Source organism: Ostrea edulis, chromosome 6, assembly GCF_947568905.1.
Source record: "Ostrea edulis chromosome 6, xbOstEdul1.1, whole genome shotgun sequence".
Lineage (NCBI taxonomy): Eukaryota > Metazoa > Mollusca > Bivalvia > Ostreida > Ostreidae > Ostrea > Ostrea edulis.
The window spans coordinates 5617540-5639075 of NC_079169.1; the positions used below are offsets into that span (position 1 = coordinate 5617540).

Here is a 21536-nt window from a genome sequence, read left to right on the forward strand (position 1 = left end):
TATTACTTTAAACGAGATTGTTGAACCCCTGCACCATCAATTTGTTTGTCAGTATCCTGCCTCGATTTAAAAACTGACCATACGCAGAATAAGCTCTTGCGTATCGAATCAGTTACGGAAGTACTGAAAAACAAAATACCTCCACCGAAACAGCTCTCAAACACCAGAAAATTGAATACCACAACGAGGTTGTACTAGAAGATTGAGTACCCACACCGAGGCTGCACTAGAAGATTGAATGCCCACACCGAGTCTGTACTAGAAGATTGAATACCCATACCGAGGCTGTACTAGAAGATATTTTCTTCCTATAAAAGAGGAAAATTGAGAGCCACAGCCTCGAACTGAGCGCCAAATGCGCGAGGCAACTGGGGGATGTACGGGGGCATACGTGTACTAAGATTAAAGACCCACACTGAAACTGCACTAGACGATTGAATACCAACACCGAGGCTGTAATAAGATTGGATACTTACACCGATGCTGTACTAGAAGATTGAATACCCACACCGAGGCTGTACTAGAAGATTGAACACCTACACCGAGGCTGTACTAGAAGATCATAGATTTTTCTACCAATAATGATTTACTACACTTGTCAGATAAAAGAGGAAAATTTAGAGTGCAGCCTCGAACTGAACGACAAAGACGTGAAGCAACTGTATTGTGTGTGTCCTGAGGCATGGGTGTACTAAGATTGAATACCCACATCGAGACTGCACTAGAAGATTGAATACCCACACCGAGGCTGCATCAGAGGATCGAATACCCAAACCACGGCTGCATCAGAAGATTGAACAGCCACAACGAGGCTGCACCAGAAGATTGAATACCCACACCGAGTCTGTACTAGAAGATTGAATACCCACACCGAGGCTGTACTAGAAGATTGAATACCACACCGAGGCTGCACCAGACGCTTGAATACGCAAACCGAGGCTACATCAGAAGATTGAACAGCCATAACGAGGCTGTATTAGAAGATTGAACACCCACACTTAGACTGTACTAGGAGATTGAATACCCGTATCGAGGCTGCACTAGAAGATTGAATACCCACACTGAGACTGTGCTAGAAGATTGAATAGCCACACCGAAGCTGTACTAGAAGATTGAATACCACACTGAGGCTGCACTAGAAGATTCAATACCGATGCCGATGCTGCACTAGAAGATGGAATACCCCTACCGATACTTTACAAAGATGGAATACCCCTACCGAGACTTTACAAAGATTGAATACCCACACCGAGGCTTTACAAAGATTGAATACCCACACCGAAGCTTTACAAAGATTGAATACCCTCACCGAAGCTTTACAAAGATTGAATACCCACACAGAGGCTGCACCAGAAGATTTAATACCCACGCCGAGGCTGTACTCCATGGAAGCAGCCAAGCAAAACTCGGAAATATATCAAAATGAATAATTTCTTCCAAGGATACGTTTGCTGCATGCTAGATTTCATGTCCTTCTACAAATGTGTCGCAATGATTGAAAGAAAAATGCTTTTAAGAATGAAAATCGTACCATCTACGCAATTTACATTTGAAAATGGGCCAACCTATGGCGTTACATGTTTGACCTCTGGTTCCATTGCAAAGTTTCACTATCCTATTATTATATGCATGGTTTTGTCTTATCATGTAAGGTGAGGTGCAATACATATCTAAGCGTGAGGTGAATGTTTCGTTGTCAGTCCCGGATTGATACAGAGCGATGAGGATCATTCTAACCATTACAGTTCTAGCCTTGGCAGGTTTGTACTTGTGGAGGTTCAGTTTCAATTGTATCAACGTTTCATTAATTCTTGAAAATCACGTTTCCACTAATAATTTAAATTGAATATTCCAAATGATTTGTTTTCCCATTTCAGGTTTGGCAGTTGCCAGTGTAAGGTAATTATTTTTACTCTAAATATTGAAATCATATGATACAAGGAATGGTGCTGCATTAATTACATCTAGTCTATACTGGAATGACAATATTGACCTCTTTATCTATCCTTCCACCTTGCGTTTCGTCGATAGTGAACTTGCAAAGGACGGTTTTGTTTAGAAAACGTATTTCAATTTTGTGGAAGATCAACTTTAAAAGCGACCTGTGCCGCATTATTAAACAAAAGAAGAAATAATGACAGAGCTAAGAAAAGTCATATTGTGGTTCTTCTCATAAAATCATGACACATTTTGAACAATGTGCACTCAAACACTTCGCCGATTGAAATAATTATATTATCAATTTATGATAGTTTTATATTTATAAAAGAAATTATTCATTGAACCAACACTTGCTGTTATTGTTATCAAAACACCTCTCTGGGGTAACTCTAGCTGCAGAACTCCACCTGAGATCTACATTGTATCGTTAAATGTTTGATTGACAGATGACTAACAATTTGGGGGTATTTAAGTAGCCATGTCTGTGTGGACCTGTGTGGTCACATAAATGACCTGTGTTCATAGAACTGTCCTGTGTGGTGGTACCGTTCTGTGTGTTGGTGGCGCCGTTTATTCTGAAGCTGTATGACATATCATACATTATTTCACCTGTTTTAACCAAAATTATTTGATTTTAAATCGATGTTTACAAATAACCGCGTCACTCTGCCATTTCAAGTGACAGTCACGTGACCAGTTCAAACTTTCAGATCATCGGTGGTCTTATCTGTGTAAAGCTGTGTATTTTGTTACAACAGTACCGTGCCGTAAGTGTAATAGAAATAAAAATATAAAAATCCTCTTAGTAATTCGTTGTTTTACGCTCTCTCAGCCTTAAAACTAGACAGTTGCGTATGAGTTAATACATTATGTTGGAATTCCCCTGACGCGCGTGGGTCTATTTATAGACGCCTAACACTGTATAATTTATGGGATGATTTATGTATGTACCACACTATATTTACTTTCTAAATAATATTCTCACTGTTTTCTTTTACATGCAGATGTTTTCAAGCATGTAATTAAGGGAAAGTTAATAACTTTATAAAGCAATTAATCTGCTTTAAAGTAATTATGTACAAAAATAATACATGAACATCGGGTCATACAGCTTCAAGCGCTCTCTGTATGAAGGACACATCTTCTCGACAACTCGTGCTGAACTGACGCACCACTATAGAAGTTGTTTGACAAAACACGTGACCCTACTCTCGCCTTAACATACTCTCTAAGTAAAGGATATAAGCCAAAAATTGTTCATTCTGTGAGAGAAAGAACTGATCGAGGCCCATAGGGAAAATTGTAACAATAACAAAGTATTAATTTACATTAGGTGAATAGGTCCGTGCTGAACGGAATCTACACACAAAATAGTTAATTCCAAAAACCTAGTTCATAGTTATAAAATAATCGAAATACCTAAAGTGCTTGTCTAACCAAAGCTTTCTTATCATAAAAAATCCCAGTGTAATTATAATAAGATCACAATAAGAAGGAATTTTCTAGTACAATCTTGAAAGTCACAGTTATGCAACCATTACGTCATCTTTCTTCTAAAGAAGTAAACATCGAGCTCTAGAACAATCAAGGTCACATGTGTCAATCGAGTGTAAGTAGTACACAACAATTTACCAACACATGTCATGTACAGGGAGTAGAAGGTGTACATCTTTGCACTTAATTACGGAAAGGTATACACTTTGTGGTCGGTGTAGATCAATCAAGCGCGCTCATAATTCAATGGATAAGTCAGATTTGAACCTTTGCAACCGTCAGAAACGGATCCAATAATTATTCCGAGGGGTCCACTTCTTGTATTCATCCATAGGAATCTAAAAATACTTTGGCTCTGATATCAATATTTTGCAAATGCAACTGGATAAAAATAGACAAAAAATATGTATTTTTTATCAATCTCAAGGAAAGATGGCTGGGTCCTTTATTCTGGATCCACAGCTTGTTATATCAACAACAGCATTGGTTATTGACTAGATTTGTTACGGTTTGAAAAAATAAGCAAGTTCTCTGTAACTAAAGTTATAACTAATCATAAATCGATGATTAATTTGACGATGAAGGAAACGACAGACCAACCAATGCACAACTGCTGCTGACTGCACGTGCAGCGACGACAAAGTAGCCGAGTGTCACCATGGGCACTGCACGTGTCATCATGACAGCGGTCATCACCCGTGAGTAATCAGAACGTCTCTTTTCCCTTCAGGTTTGGTAGTGGTAATTGTAAAGTGAAGCACAATAAAGATAGAGACAGGAAAATATGTTTTTCCTGAAATAAAAATGGAAAATGAAGGCCATTGTGGATGCTCTCACAGTAAAAAGGAGAAACCTTAGCAGACTTCTAGAATTTGAACCATTACTGAAGATAATGATGAAAAGGTGAAGATAACGAATAGTGATCAATCTCATAACTCCTACCATCTTCATCAGTCAAGGGTTATTGATTCATTACCTCGCACTAACCCTTGACATCAGTCATCATTCTAAACATGGATTCAAGACAGAGGATGACGCAATATATTAAAGCAAATCAGCCAATGATATTCCTTGTTTCAGATGCTAGTTTGGTTTAGAACATAAACAAAGTAAAAAAGGCGTCTATTGACGAAAGGATGAGTGAAAAACATCTATAACTTCGGCTAATTGTTTCTTCAAAGAAAATGCATTTCAGAGAATCAATCGACGGTACCTACAATCCACTGGTTACTGACCACAAATTCTACAACATGTTGTCGTGGCTATGCATGTTTGGTTTCGTTTTCGTTCGATTTCTGATTTACTCCACGCTACAGGTTGCAACACCAATCACATGCTCTGTCTCGAACAATTGTTTTTTAATGTTGACTGATGGCAAGGGTTAGTGCGAGGTAACGATGTCAAGGGTTAGTGCGAGGTAACGATGTCAAGGGTTAGTGCGAGGTAACGATGTCAAGGGTTAGTGCGAGGTAACGATGTCAAGGGTTAGTGCGAGGTAACGATGTCAAGGGTTAGTGCGAGGTAACGATGTCAAGGGTTAGTGCGAGGTAACGATGTCAAGGGTTAGTGCGAGGTAACGATGTCAAGGGTTAGTGCGAGGTAACGATGTCAAGGGTTAGTGCGAGGTATCGATGTCAAGAGTTAGTGCGAGGTAACGATGTCAAGGGTTAGTGCGAGGTAACGATGTCAAGGGTTAGTGCGAGGTAACGATGTCAAGGGTTAATGCGAGGTAACGATGTCAAGGGTTAGTGCGAGGTAACCCTTGACTTATGAAGATGAACTTCTATAAGTAATATAAAATTTAGAGTTGGGCAAACACGGACCCCTGAACATACCATAGATGGGATCACACTATTTTTAATCAATCTTTATTCATATGATATATTACTCTATATTGTCGTTCCAACTTAGCTCCAAAGAATTTCAACATAAGTGAAAATGAGATGATATAACACAGAGATGCCTCAACACCAACTTCATTGATATGATCTTGTTGTTCTAGATAAGACCAAGGTCATTGATCATGGTATGATATGAAGATTTTTATGAAAAGTATGTTGAACTTCCAGGTCAAGGTCACGGGTCAAGCTTCGCGAAATGATAAGATGTTGCCATAAAGAACCCACACACAAAATATGAAAGCCCAACCTAAAATTCTTCAAGATATATTGAATAGGTCAGAAATATTTTAAGTAGGTCAAATCCCAAGGTCAATCGATGAAACACAATGGTCCCGAATGTATTAATACGTTATGTTACACAGTAACTTAAAAGTGGGTCAAACTCCGAGTTCAAGATCACAAGGTCAAAGATCCTTATAAAACTCTTACCATAAGAAATATTTATACAAGATATGAAAGATTTACCTTTAAAAGTTCAGGAAATACATGTAGTGTATAGATCAGATTTTTATTAAACGTATGTCAAACTACCAGGTCAAAGTCACGATACCACAGACCACTGCATCAAATGAAAGGTCCTTCCGTAAATTATGTACATGTATATACAAAATATGAAAGTCCCAGCTTAAATAGTTCAAGAGATATTTCTAAAGATTTTCCCATATACAATTTGATTCCCCATTGTGGTCATGCCCTACTCCCGGGGACCATGAATTGGACAAACTTGGATCTGCTCTGTCATCAAGCTTTTATGTAAATTTAAACTTTTCTGGTCCAGTGTTTTTTAAGAAGATTTTTAAAGATGTTCCCTATATACTAGAATGTAAAAATTTGATCCCCTGTTGTTGTCCCAACCTATCCTTGAGCGGGATGAATTGAACAAATTTGAATCTGCACTATGCTAGGAAGCTTTCATGTAAATTTGAACTTTTCTGGCCCTGTGGGATTTTGGGGGGGAAGATTTTCATGTCAAACTTTGATCATCAGTTGTGGTCCCACCCCACTTCCGGGGGCAATGCTTTGAAGAAAATTGAGTCTACACTATATCAGGAAGCTTTCATGTAAATTTGAACTTTTCTGGCCCAGCTGTTCTTGAGAAGAATATAAGATTGCCTAGCATTTTTGTGATTATCTCCCTTTCGAAGGAGCATGACCCTTCATTTGATAAAACTTGAATCTCCTTCACCTATGGATGGTATGTACCAAGTTTGATGGAAATTGGCCCAGTGGTTCTAGAGACGATGAAAATGTGAAATGTTTACAGACGGACGGACGGACGACGGACAATGGGTGATCAGAATAGAGTAATTACATGCATATACTCAACCATGAGTCTTAATGTAATTCTTCAGCATGTACAGCCCGATTCTGGAAATGATGGAAATTTACTGTCCACCTTATTCCGCAAGTTCATGTTATGTTTAACATACCAAACGTCTTGCGGGACTCGACGTAATCTCTCTCAATGATGTTCTTCAATTCTATACTAACTTCAATGTTTTACAGGCGTGCACTTTGTCATCATGGCCACCTGTGTACTTGCCAAAACGGAGAGACTGGTCTTTGTGACCAACATGGACACTGCCATTGTATTCATGGGTGGGTTCGGTTTCTCTTCCTATTTGTATAATGCTAACAGTGAAGATAACGAACGGTGATTAATTTCATACATCCCACAAAGAATACAAAATTAAGAGAAGGACAAGTAAGGACCTCTGAACACATAAGAGGTGAGATCAGGTATCTAGAAGGAGTAAACATCCCTTGTTGACCGGTCACACCCGCTGTCAGCCTTGTTCGGGTAAACGTGAGTAATCTACAGTCAAAACCATTGTGTATAAAAGAATAACCAATGGTATGAATTGCGACCGAATGACAGGGTGTATAAATTTTACGAATTATATCATTATAACTACCATGGAATGAGCGGAATGTTGATTTTAAACGACACTGTTAATTGAAACCCCTGTAAGTTAGCTGTAACATCAATTTGTTTGTCAATAGCATGTCTCGATTTAAAAACACAATCCTGTTCATCATCCATGAATTGGTTTATATTATTCCAATAGCAGTTGTGTTAAAATATTACTTTAGACTTGTAGTTTCACTCTCCTGTTAATTCATCCACGAGTGCAGTGTATTAATGTTATCCTTCAATATGTTCAGCTCGATTCTAAAAAGATTGAAATTTTACTGTCCAAGTTCTTGTTATGTTTAAAATAAAAAAAAAAACGTCTCGCGGGACTAAAGTTAATCTCTCACAATGATATTCTTCAATTCTATACTAACTTCAATGTTTTACAGGCGTGCACTTTGTCATCATGGCCACCTGTGTACTTGCCAAAACGGAGAGACTGGTATTTGTGACCAACATGGACACTGCCATTGTATTCATGGGTGGGTTCGGTTTCTCTTCCTATTTGTATAATACTAACAGTGAAGATAACGAACGGTGATTAATTTCATACATCCCACAAAGAATGCAACATTAAGAGAAGGGCAAGTAAGGACCTCTGAACACACAGGAGGTGAGATCAGGTGCCTAGGAGGAGTAAACATTCCCTGTCAACCGGTCACACCCACCGTGAGCCCTATATCGTATTTAGGTAAACGGAGTAATCCTCAGTCAGAATCATGATGTAAATAACTGTCAAACAATTCGTATGAAACACGTCAGACAGCATTCGACCGAATGACAGATTGTATTTGCAAATTATATCAATAAATTCATACAAAATAATTGAGAGCTTGTATCACTCTTTCGATGGTGAAATCATACTTCATAAGATGTGTTTTAACACGCCATTAAATAAAATTTTGGTGTAATGAGCTACCTTAATGAAGAAGCTGTCTGTGATGTTAGAAAGGCTGGTCTTTAATTTATTGTGAGGAATGGTCGCGTAAAGTGTCGAAGTCTGCTGTTAATCTGGGAAGTTTCGTGATTTCAAATTTACTAAAAGTTCCTTGGATTTTTTTTATAAAGAATCCACAGTGCCTGCTGCCCAATCCTTAATATATGTATTGTGTATTTATATAGATGAGTGAAATATCTGTTTTCACTTTCGATTTATTAAAACGAGAAGCTCGGCAATTCAGAACTGATGATGACTGCACATGTGCCAAAAAAAAAGTGTGATCATGAACATTTAAAATAAAATATAAACACTATACCGTTCATATACAATATCTAAGCATGAAAAGGTGCAGTATACGATAAATAGAATATTAAATGACTCTCCCGGAGTGTCAACACGTGTGGAACGAAGTTCTGGGGACAATCCGTATCATCCGCCCGAAATTACCCGGGTCCCAACAGGGGCACCAAAGAGTCAAGTATATGCCTCTGCTCAGCATATGATCAACATAGAATATTTTTCAAGAATATGGGTCTTCCCTAATCATTGTGATATCCCTCCGCATGATGGTCGAAATTGACAATTTACGTAGAGTAACGAGTACGGTGCAGTTTATTCCGTCCTCCTCGTAGACGAGCTCCCACACGTCTCTACGACATTCTAGTAACATTTAGCTTCCTACTTATTACAAGTAAGTGCAACACTTTTAAGGAAAATAGCAAGAGACGTACTATATATCTTTTCTCACAAGACATTTGCAAATTCAAACAAGCAAATAAATTCCCCTGGGTTTTCAAAATTCTGTATTTCCCACACGTTTGTTTTTTTTTTTTGTTTTTTTTTTTTTTTTAAATATTTCCTATGTATGGAATATTGTACTAAATTACATGTCGATATATTAAGTTAACGTTGTTCTATATTTTCTTTATTTTTCAGATAAACACTTATCATGATGTTGGTGTCGTTCCTCTGTTTCTGAATTCAAAATAGTAAATAAATCAGATAAATTTGCATTGCTGTTTACAAACGAGTTATGAATCATCAATATTAGATTTCATTCAATATGCCGATGTGGGATTGATTTCACACATGCATTTGTAAAAAGTAGAGACAACGTATGTACAGCCAAAGCGTATTAGCATCACTGAACTTAAACTGGTACTTCGTTGACCTCGCTTCTCTCGTGTACAACAGGTAAGCACCAATTTATGACAGCCAGGATTTGGGCTGTATCGTTATCTCACGCGTATAACGAGAGTTCATTTCAAAACAACAACGACGCTAGCGATGACGTCACAGTCTACTGTATTACGTTACGAATATATACGGTGAAGTATGAAGCGTGAGATTCGAGTAAGTTACAACGGCGCTACCCAATCTAATTAAAATCGGACTTCTTAGATCCGCGCATTATACTCTGCGTAAGAGTATACGACGCGGATCTAAGTAGTCTGAAATTAATTAGAGTGCGGCGCTTCCATTCGGAATCTCTCCAGTGCGACATGAAAATCAATTATCCAATGAAATCGGCTCATTTGCGCTAATCAAAGTACCGCTTACCCGTTGTTTGTGTGTTCAATATTCTACGTAGAAAAATGACCCACTTTTTTGTAGAATCTGTGTCATTTTTTATACAAAAAACTGGTTTTGGTAGGAAGATTCTTGTTAGGCAAATACATAGGGGTAAAATCACGCAATCTTATGGTATGAAGTGTTCATTTCTAAAAGCTATAACAAAATTAAAAGGTTATGCTATACCTTACATCATTAATATACAATTATTGCTGTTTTTGAGGTCAATACGATGATTTAGACATCTGAGGAGTACAATATTCACCGGGCCCTTCCGGCTCGGTGAATATTGTACTCCTCAGGTGTCTAAATCATCGTATTGACCTCAAAAACAGCAATGATTGTTTTATTATATGATTAAATGATTAAAAAACAAACCTCGCCATTTTTCTAGTGTTTATATACGTCTGCTGAAATCTTAGTCGAACCCAGTAAGAAACGCGGAATTTCATTGGACGGCAAAAATAAGTATAATCGATGGCGTCAAATTGGAAGTTCAAGACCTATTTTTGGTCCTATGTGGAAAAAATAATTCCTTATGTTCACCTGGAAGGTCACGTGGAGGTAAACATAACGTAGCATGATTTCTACATTGTTGGATCTCAGCCAATTAGAGTTCTAGGAATTATTCAATCATATAATAATACAAGATGTTTTATCCCCATGAAAGGAAAACAAATAACAAGCTTATAATGATGTTCAATGACTATTAGAGCAAGAATTCGCTCATTCTTAGATTTTTTTAATCACATTTTATAAATTAAGTTTCCACAGTTGTCATTATTTAAAAAACCGAGATCAATTTCTTAGCTGGTGTCAGAAAGAGAAATTTATATAAGTAAAAAATATAATCCTCTTTGATTTTACTCTGGGTAAATAATATGCAAAAAATCAAATACATTGTATATATATATATACACAATAAGTAATATTCACACAGGATTCGGAAACAAGTTGTAGCAACTTATATTAATCCGTTTGGTGGTTGATCAGTTATGGTGTGGGACTGTGTTTTCTACCACTGATTTCAAAAGCTGGATCTTATCACAGTTTGGGACAACCTTAATGTACAAAATTACCAAAAAGGGGACATTCTTGTAGCAAGTGTTGGGCCTCTTGTGCTATCTCTTTCACTTTGTGAGATATTTCCTTTACTCTGAGAGATATCTCTTTTACTCTGAGAGATATTTCTTTTACTCTGAGAGATATCTCTTACTTTGAGGGATGTCTCCTTCACTTGAAGAAATATCTCTCTAAGAATTCCTAGAGAGATAGAATACGGATTAGAATAAGGATATAGAAGATTCTGCATCTTTTTTAACATAGAAAATGCTTTGTATTCCATTAGCAAATAGCATTTCTGAATATTGTGCTTTCAAGTCCTTCAGATGTTTCATCAATATTTTCAAGTCTACAATACATTTTATATTTGCATATTTTTAGAGCTATAAAGGATAAAAGTAAATTGAACACTACAGTTGTTTCAATTTTGACAGAGAAAAATCCAACGACAACATTTTTCCATTTTACATCAAAGTCCATGAAATTTGTACATTTACACAATCAATATTATTTTGAATTCTCAATCTTATCGCTACACTTTTTACACTTGAAAGTCGTATTTCTATTGATTTTATTACTGTAATAATTATTTGAAAGTATATTATGTAACAGTTTATAGTTAAATTCTGCAATTGTTTTGTCTGGAAGCATTTCTACTTCATCCATGTATGTTTTACCCCAGTCACTGTTAGCTACATCAAATTCTTTTTTATACTTTGCTTGCATGACTGCCACCTAAAAACCTTTTCTTTACGAAAGTGTTATAAAAGTTTTTTGTTCTGTGTTTGTTTTGGCAGTGATTGTTTATTGAGATCTTTAGATGACTGCGTATGGTGAAGTTGTAATTTTGTTCGTATTTCTTGAAAATTGATTTTATTATTTTAAATTCACAAAGCCAATTATGCTTTCTTTTTCTTTTTTACTTATAATTCCATTATATCCCCAGGTGGCTAAAGAAGCCCGTTATCTGAGAATAAATCCTTAACATAAAGTATATTACTTTTCGACCAGTTAGGAATGAAGATTGTTTTGCCTTTATATGAACATTTTTGATTTGACCATATTGGTTGTGTAAGAAATTGTACATTATTGTGATGATCGTTATTTGTTTACACGCATGAAAGCATGTAATTACTTGTTTATAGAACAAAGACATTGTCCGTATTATTTCGTAGTTTTCTATTCTTTTTTTCTGTAGTCAATGTCAGATAATTTATATCTATGTTATTAGGAGTAAGATAACTATCTATGAAGTTCAATTATACAGTGTTTTGTCTCTTTCAATTTGTGGACCCACGAAGCCTTTTAAAAGGCTTTAATCTCCGATTCAACATCTGTTATACCCAATCCTCCATCTTTTAACATTTCCAATCATGGTATCCATTTTATCCTATCAGTTTTGTTCCATATGAAATCAAATATTAGTCTATTCAGTTGGCTTTTTTAAAAAAATATAATCTCTATCTGGCAATTCCAAAATACTTGGTAAATAAATAAGTTTTGTTAAAGCTAGTGTGTTTGTAACGGTACATTTTCCAAGTTTTGTTATAGCGTTCTATTTTGTCATGGCCAACGTAAATACCTAGGCATTTGACTGCCCCATTTGTTACATTTATTCCCATTATTTCTGTAAAAAGATTTTTTAAAGGACCAAGAAGAATGCATTCGGTTTTACTAATGTTTATCTTGGAGCCTGCATGAATGCAAAAATTGTGTATTGTGTACAAAGCCTGATTAACTGATTCTATATCTTTCAGAGTTAAAGTCATATTATCATCGTGTTGTATATTCTTAACTTCTTTCTCCATATGATCTGCTTGGAATCCTTTTATCCTATCATTTTCCTTAATTTTTAATGAGAGAATATCAGCGATACAATGATTTAACAAGGCCGATATTGGACATCCCTGCCTTGTTCCTCTTTGCATTTCGCATGTCTTAGATCCACCCATTGATTTTTAATCTGAAAATTGGGTTATGGTATAGTGTTTTTATCCATTTTAGGAAATTCGGACGAAATTAAATTTTTCTAGAGTTTTAAATAGGAAATTCCATTCAACTGAGTCAAAGGCCTTTTCGAAGTCTAAAAATAATAAAACTCCTTCTTTATCATTAGTTTCACAGTATTCAAGAATATCCAGGATAAGACGTACGCGCATTTATTCCTATAAAACGACGTTTGATATACGCTGTTTGTTCATCTCCTATTTGTTTCTATATAATCCTCTGTAACCTTGGTGCAAAAATGAAATCTATAATGTTTCGATAGGCTAGGACACCCCAAATATAAGTCGTAAGGTTACTGTCTAAGACAGGTGTCAAAAGTAAACAGTAAGGTTATGAAAGAGGTTGTCTTGGACGAACCAGATAATATCTTGTATATTAAATAAGTAGAATTTATTACAGAGATTACTACAAACTAAAAGTGAGTATGTAGATTATCGAAGAAATCATGACAACCAAATGTAAGTGGTAATGTTATAGAAGAAGTTTGAAGACATGTCAGCAGTATAAGGTAAGGATATCGAAGAGGTTAGGACATAGCAGATGTACATGATAAGGTTATTCTAAAAGCTGAACTGTCACAGATGACTTTGTTAAAAGTACCCAGGGTCATATTTCACCAAAATACAACTAACAAAATTTAAGACGTTATCTAATACAGTTACACAATTCTAATAATAATAATGTACACGTAATGTCTTCGTTGCCATGGATTTGTCCAGCTATTTCCGATTTGGAGCACCATACAAACCGGTGTGTGTCAGCCACCCAGCCACCCACCCCTGGTTTCAGGGTTTGAAACAATTTAGGATGAAAAGTAAAGATAACGATTAGTGATCAACCTTATAAATCCCATAAAGGATACTGTCCAGTCTGGTTACTAAATCCACTGAGTGACATGGTGGTCAATACTACATCGCAAGACAAGATACACTTATACTGTATAAAAACACACATTTCATACACACAAAAATACCGTGCATGCACGGCCTGAGTATGCCTTACTACATTGTACAAAATACAATTACTTTTCTAAGAAAATATGTTGCACGTGGACCCAAACTGAATGCTGTAAAAAAAAAAAACCTGATAGAACATTTAAATTTTCTGATATTTTTTTCATACAGAATTGTTTTCGGCATATATTTAAAACAACAGCAGGACCATAATAAAATATGATATGGTCACAGTTGTCTTATGACTTTTGCGAAAAGGAAGAAGAAATGAGAATGTCATCACTTCCTTCTTCTATGGGATCCCCATTGGTTAATATCTAAGCAGAAGTACATGTGACGTATTAGTTTTTTTTTTTTTTTTAGACATCAATGCTCGTGGAAGGACGTGTTTTGCCGACGTCGGGATTTTACTGCTCGAGTCGCTCAACATATTAGGAAAGGTAGTTTAAAATTGTATATGCTATTGCCTTGGTGGTTCTCTTTAAGCCTAGGTGGCCATAATTTTACATACCTAGGTGGTCTCGTGTTTAGCCTAGGTGAGCAGTATTAATTGCCTTGGTGGCTGAGTGTTCGATTGTGAACCTTGGTGGTTCTCGTTGCAGGCCTAGGTGGTGAAATATACATTCATTATTTTTTATATAGCCTCAGGACATTTTTTGAAATTGACCTAAGTGGTCATTTTTTATAGAGGCGGCAAGTATTGAAGTAGCACGTGCATTCACTGACTGGTGTATAGTTTACCCGGTGGAAACAGTTATGGATCTTCAAGTTTATTCATTGTGTTTTGAATGGTATTTAAAAAAGCATTCCTTACGTGTTCTTATACTGTTGAAAAATATGAGTTTTAAAATATGTGAAATTTACCGGGAGAAATGTGTTTGTAAATCAGGATAGTTATCTCGCTTCTTCTAGTTGTGACGTCACATCTGTGTGTACACATGTTTTGATTTGTTTGTAAATGGTTCAACCTACTGTTTTAAAAAAGAGACACTCTTTGAAAGGGGTGAAACTGTTACCTGTTTTAAAAAAGATCAGAGGCGGAAAACCAGTGGGGTTAAAAGAATTTTCTAGAGTTTCAAAAGACAAGAAGACAGAAAATTTGGAATTCGAGGAAATCGAGATTTTGGTCAACACTATAACAGGAGAGAATGTGGCAGAGCTTCTGGAGTTGGCAGGTTGGCAATATCAATCTTTCTATATAGTTTAATTACTTGATACTTGAGGGTGAAAGACCTGTTTGAATTTTACATATAGATCTACCAACATTGGTATCATGTTAAATACATTCAACATTTTATGGATGTAGTAAAGTTGGTAGTGCAAACTTCTAACTTATAAATTGTAAACCTATTATATTATAAAGAAGAAAATATACACAATATATTGAAATAATTATTATTGATTCTGAAAATGAATACTTATACGGCATGTGCTGAGTTATAGGCGATAATAATTTACATGTACTAAATTCTGGTTTAGGGAGAGAATTCACTGTAGAGGAGGCAAAATGGATGCTGCATTGTTTGATAATTTTTGCAAATGAGGTGGGACAACCCAAAGGACAAGTACTGGACGAGTCAATGGTATATTGGTTTATTACAGTGTAAAAAATAAAGCCGTATAGTATATTTTAATGTTGGTTTTTAGGGGCATCTACTGGAGAAGCTGGAGTATCTTCAGAATCGTCAGGGACTTCTTCAAACTCTAAGAAAAGAAAGCATGATGGTGATACAAGTTTAGAAGAAAGGCTTTTGTCATTGGAGAAAACGGCAAAAGTCGAGATGATTAAGGAGAAGTAGAAGGTAGGACTCTATGCCTTCAGGAAGATCCCAGTAATGCCCTGATTTTATTGACTTTAGATGAATTGGCTAAAACAGCTAGAAAGATGGACCATTATGAGGCTGATATGTTTGAAGAGTTATGTAGACAGGCTAATAGATATTAGACAAAGTTACAAATTTCTAATTTATGTCTGTCAGTGTTAGGAGGAAAAGTGGCAGATGCTATTTCTAAGGCAATTTCTAAGTGTTTAAAGGAGAAACCTGAAGCTCAGAATAACAGTAAGAATGAAAATTTTGATACGCAAAAACGGCCAGAATCTCCTTTGAATAATTTATATCCCTATCAGCCGTCTATGATGTATCCTATGATACCGGGCATGTATCCCAATATGTTTAATATGGGGGCATCTAATGATTATATGAACCAGAGTTATAAAAGGACAAACAGAATTATAAGTCTTTTCGCCCAAAGGACCCCTGTCATTTTTGCGACAGCAATACACATTTAGTAAAAGATTGCGAGAAAATGAAGCTTGCAAAAGGAAATAAGTAGATGAATGACATGTCTCTGCTATTTTTGTCATGTAGATTGCAACATTTGATTTCTTTTGTTAGACAAATGTATTATGTATGGATAGGATATGAACAGGTGAAATGTGTATTTGTTATATGTACATGTATGTATGAATATCATAAATGAGATACTTGTTTGTATGATAGGAGTGAATTCTTTTGTCTTGCAATCCAAGGGACACTGATACCCTTGTGATTTTTCACGTGAATTGTAGCCGAAGGGATTCTTCCTTTCGGTGTGATTAGTGCTGGTTGTGTTCTCAGGTATGTAAGATTATAATCAATGATTATAATTTTACAGAGAATGAAGTTTGTTCCAGACAGTATGTTTTTCACGAAAGTTCCGACTTGGGAGTTGAATAGTGGTTTCAACCCTATGAATGTGAAGATTAGGGAACAACCGGCATGGATTACACTTGAAGGAGGAGTCCCTTTGCCTACAACCCATTTACCTCGCGCAGAGGAAGTAATCAATGGTGACTTGAATTTTGATGTTAACGCTTTACCTTTAAGAGATCCAAATAATTTTATATCTGGTCAAATTCATTCTTTTGTGTCAGAATGGGACTCTATTATTGATAAACATATTTCAAATAATGGTAACATTCTTCAGTGGATAAGAAATGGTGTCAGTATCTTCGAGTTTTTCAGACATACAAAGGGAATTTTAAAGGAACACACTACAATTAAAACATGTCTCCTGTACTGTGTACGAATTTTTAAGGTACGAGTTATCAAAATAAATGATAGAAGCCATGTGGCTGAAACATTATTTACCTGTGGAACTTTTGGAAGTTTAAGGGAAATTACAGTGTAAGTAATTGATTGCCTTTGTAAATTTATTCTTTTACGTCTACTTTATTTGATGTTTAATGCAATGCATAGTTGCAGTTTTCAACAATAATGATAGATATTTGTGGTTTTCTCTAACCTCGTGTTCTCGAAGTATGATACGTCATTGTTGTCATCACTATGTCTAGGACAATAACTTGTCTATATGTAGTTGAATATTACATGAAATTTGCATTGTTTTCTTTCTCTTCGATAAAATGATGTAAAGTAAGCTATAAGAATATGATTTCATGTTAATAATAGAATAGGTTGCTGTTCAAAATAATTTTCTATGGAACGCCATAACAGTCATTGTCAAAGTTAGTTAATTCGTACGCTATATAATAATTAGCTCGTCTATAATAGTTAACACATTTTCTTATTAGTTTTTATCTTTCTTTGTAGTCCTTTACCACATGCCATCTCACATATTCGTCCTTGTCAATAAAGACATCAGTTTATTTGTACTTGGGAGTATTCTATGTAGATGCTTGGTTGTCTGACTGTCTGCTGATCACGAGACAGTACATCTCCGAAGCAGTATTTCCATAATGCTAGCATTTGTCGACAGCATTCTGAATTTATTGCTATCATAATGGGAACTCACAAACAAGATTCAGTGTGGGACGATAAAGCTCTTAGGTAGAGTTGGGGAGTGTCAACCCCCAAGGATAGTTATGCCCCTTACAGTGGGACCAAGTAAACCTCGTGTGTGTCATGATGAACGGTATATTAACTTATGGATAAAAGATTTGCCTTTTCGATTAGAGACTTTGAGGGATATTCATCGATTAAAAGACAAGAATGCTTTGATGGTTACTTGCGATGATAAATCAGGTTACAGTCAAGTTAAAATTGTTGAGAAATCTCAAGAATTTCTCTGCATTCAATTTGGCGGTTTTTATATGGTGTACACAACATTACCGTTTGGATGGAAGGCTTCGGCTTTTATCTATCAATCGATACTTCGTATACTTCGTATCTCCGGAAACTCTCAGTACGTAATTCTCTGTATATTGATGACAGGTTTGTCGCTACCAAGGGGGCTGATTTTGTAGGCGTCATAGTTCAAGAGGAAGCTAAGAGGCTTGTGTATGGTTTACTTGAATTGCTGACAAGGTTGGGATACACTCTTGCTTTAAGTAAATGGTCTTTTTTTAGGAATTTTAGTTGATTCTGTTCAGGAAGCATACATACTACCAGAGGATAAAAAAGCAAAATTCATACAACTTAGGGAATTCATTCTAGCTAAAGAAGAAGTTGATGTTAGAACATTGCAAAGATTTGCTGGAAAGTGCATTCCCATGAGTCTGGCAATTCCAGGTTGCAAGTTATTTTGCAGAGAAGTAAATGATGGATTTTCTCAGTGTTTAAAAAATAGTAGGTCTATAAAAGTTTCTGGATCTCTGAGGGAGGAACTTGAGCACTGGAAATTTGTAGATGATTGGCAAGATTGTTCTAGGTGGAGACCAGAATTTCACAAGAGAATTTCAATTTACACAGATTCTTCTGGTTTCAGATATGGGGTCTCTGTAAAGTTAGGGGAGGAAGATGTAGTTTTAGGGGATTTTTGGTTAGAAAATGATGAAAGACCAATACATGTTAAGGAGGCAGACGCAATTTTGAAATCCTTGGTATCGCTTAGTAGTGTGATGCAAGATTCAAAGGTGGATGTGTACACCGATAGCATGGCTGTTATTGGTTCTTTGAATGGTCAGGGTAGCAAATGTAAACAACTTAACGATATCTTAAAAGATATTTTTTCGGTTTATTGTAACACAAAATGTTGATTTACGTCTGACTTTTGTGTCATTTCAGTTAAATGAGGCTGATAAACCCTCTCGGATTTTAAGTGCTGCTGACAATATGCTTAGTGACTTAGTGACAAGTCATGGGTTTTGATTGATACTATATATGGTTCGCATTCAATAGATTTGATGTTGTTGGATTCAAATGTAATGAGGTCAAAAGAGGCTGTACCTCTAAAACATTTTACACCCTGGGCAACTCCTCTTTCAGCAGGGATTAATATGTTTTGTCAGGACACCAGAGGAGAAACAAATCCTTGTTGTCCCTCCTATCGGGCTAGTTTCTCCTGTCATTTGTTTGGTTTAGCAACAATAAGTAACGTGTACCATTATAGTCCCCAAGATTGAACCTTTACCTATGTGGTGGCCGAAGTTGCTAGCCAATTCAATTGGATCATTTTGTCTTGGTGTAAAAGGTGAAAAAGGAGTTGTCAATATTCCTTCTAAGAAAGGTTTGTGTTGGATAGTGTAGGTATGAGATGGCCTTTGTTTGCTTTCAGAGTTTTATTCGTGTGAAATATGGCTGCGTTTGTTAAGATTTGGTTTTATATTGCAGGATAAACGAAGAGAGATTGAAATTGACTGGGAAGTAATAGATAGGAGGCTTTCCGATCTGGATGAGAGTAAAGTTTCTTCTTTAAGGCATAAAAAGAAAAACAGTCTTTTGGAGTCTTTATCGGGTTTTTTGAGAGCATCTCCAGAATCGCCAACTTTAATGTCATGCACTCCCAATGATATTTGTAGGTTTTTCGTTTGGAAAGATTCAAAGGGGAAGACTATAGTTCGTGCTATTGATTGTGAAAGGTTAGGTTTGAGAGGTGATTTTGAGTGCGGTTGTCCTAAACGGCTTGCTTCAGGGACAGTAGAAGGTTTCATTCAACAGTTGATTAATATATTTGACGATTATGGTCGTAGTAGAACATGGGATCTGGTGTCTAGGACCGGAAACCCTGCAGCATCCCCTCTTGTAAAAGAATACCAAAAATAGGGGGGGGGGGTCAGACTGACTAATGCCGGGCCAGGACAGATTAATTGATGTAAGATATGTTCAGCTCTTAATAAACAATTTGGTGTTATACACTTGAAAGTTGACGATGGAGAAGCTGAAGTCATAACGTTTGTCATTAAGTTGACAAAACATCGTCGATATATCAAAGCCAAATTGAAGGTAACAGCACAATATTTCATCTTTTCATGTAGAAGATTTGAATAAATTCTACCTCATAAGAATGCAAAAGCATGTCAGCTAAAAAAATCGAATAAAATTTGTGTCCATAGGGATTTCAACAGACTGATGGAAAATCTCGTATCCAAAGACTACATTGATATTGTCAATGAGGAACTCCAATATCTTTTTAAATATCAACTTCAAAGCATCTGTACGTAGAATCAGAATGATGTTTAACAAAATCAGTTGTTGTAAAACTGATTACAAGATATGGCAAGTTCCGAGTTCCATCATTATTGACGAAGCTGCTGTTTATGATAAAAAAAAAACACAAAAAAAAAACAAAAAAACCAGTGGTCCTTTATTCATCGCGAGGAGTGTTGAAAAGTCGTACGTTTTGGATACGTTTTGTGATTTCAAATTCATTGGAGTTTTCAAGAGTCCTTATTTGATTTCCACCACTTTTAGCTTTGTGACCCAATCCGTCTGAAGTTTCTCCCTCACACCAGTTAATACTTCGTGAGAAGTAAGATAGGGACTTAGTAGATCATGTACTGGATGTGCTAGGTATCTGTATTCGAAAGGGTTTTGTGAAGTTTAACAATAGAGTATCACAGATGCGTGTCTCCCATTAAGTTTGATATTAAATGTGTTTAAAACTCAAACGTGATTTTGAAGAATGTCGTCTTTTGAAAGGAAATTTTGAATATAAGTTAGATTTCCAAATGTGTAATTAAATTTATAATATTTCCCCAGATTTCTCCATATGTTTATATGGGTGTAATGATAATGTAGAAAATGTAACAAGTTCGCATGTACATCGTTTATGCAAAACACAACAACAAATATACACGATTCAATTTTACCTTGCGTCAACAAACAAATAGGTCTCTATCATTTTCGCACACTTTACTCTGTTCCTTTTAATGTTTCAATGCTAATTGAAGAAGCCCATACTTGAATTTTCAACACCAGAATACAGGTTGAATTTTGTGATTATAGAATATGCCCACCACAGGAACCGACGGCGTGACACAGAAGAATTTTTATTTAAAATCTGTGGTGGTTTAAAGAAATATTATAAAAGTGATCTAAGACAAATTGCACGTAAATATCCAGGTTACAGACGAAATCTACGGTACGATGTCAGAAGTTGTCTACGACAAACATCACATAAATAAATAGGCTATTAAAATGTTCTACGATGAACTAAACACAAATAGGTAAGATACAGTGGAAGTCAAGGTCTGGGACAAACAATTCTTCGTTTTCTGTCCAACCGGAATTCAGAAGAAATTCATGCGGAAACAGACAGATTAGAATCATGGTTTTGTGAATAAAAAATTCATTGCTGACATTTTGGTACGGTGTAGCGTAGCCTCCCGTTTGACAAATACATGCATTCATTTTAAAAGCATCGCTTTTATTAACAACTTGGTGTGTTGTTTTAATGTCAGAAGATAATAAAAACATCAACACAATATTGTTGAAGATCGGATTGCATGATATTTCTCAATTTACAACGGATCATGTATGCATGAGATGTTCTACACTTTGGCTTATGTTTACTAATATTGTTTGATAAATTCA

At 36.0% G+C, this 21536-nt stretch overlaps 1 protein-coding gene and 1 pseudogene across 4 annotated transcripts; both read left to right on the forward strand.

Annotated features, from left to right (window-relative positions):
• Window positions 1-1652: 1652 nt before the first annotated feature.
• On the forward strand, window positions 1653-9204 carry LOC130047103 (integrin beta-5-like). Of its 4 annotated transcripts, XM_056141381.1 has the most exons (6): window positions 1653-1760; window positions 1878-1899; window positions 4020-4133; window positions 6843-6935; window positions 7641-7733; window positions 9128-9204. In XM_056141381.1, the coding sequence occupies exons 1-6, from the start codon at window positions 1721-1723 to the stop codon at window positions 9129-9131; spliced, it is 366 nt and encodes a 121-aa protein (XP_055997356.1). In that variant the 5' UTR covers window positions 1653-1720; the 3' UTR covers window positions 9132-9204. The 4 variants fall into 4 exon arrangements, with proteins under 4 accessions (XP_055997356.1, XP_055997355.1, XP_055997357.1 ...); XM_056141380.1 differs by having other exon boundaries at window positions 7641-9204; XM_056141382.1 differs by lacking the exon at window positions 6843-6935.
• A 4884-nt stretch (window positions 9205-14088) lies between these two features.
• LOC130047029 (uncharacterized) lies at window positions 14089-16283 on the forward strand (annotated as a pseudogene).
• Window positions 16284-21536: the final 5253 nt, after the last annotated feature.

Bases quoted from the DNA above. Each gene is read 5' to 3' on its own strand.
- LOC130047103 (XM_056141380.1), top strand. From the start codon at position 1,721: ATGAGGATCATTCTAACCATTACAGTTCTAGCCTTGGCAG. The intron at 1,900-4,019 runs GTAATTATTTTT...TTGACGATGAAG, and splicing joins TTGGCAGTTGCCAGTGTAAG to GAAACGACAGACCAACCAAT. The intron at 4,134-6,842 runs GTGAGTAATCAG...AATGTTTTACAG, and splicing joins CATGACAGCGGTCATCACCC to GCGTGCACTTTGTCATCATG.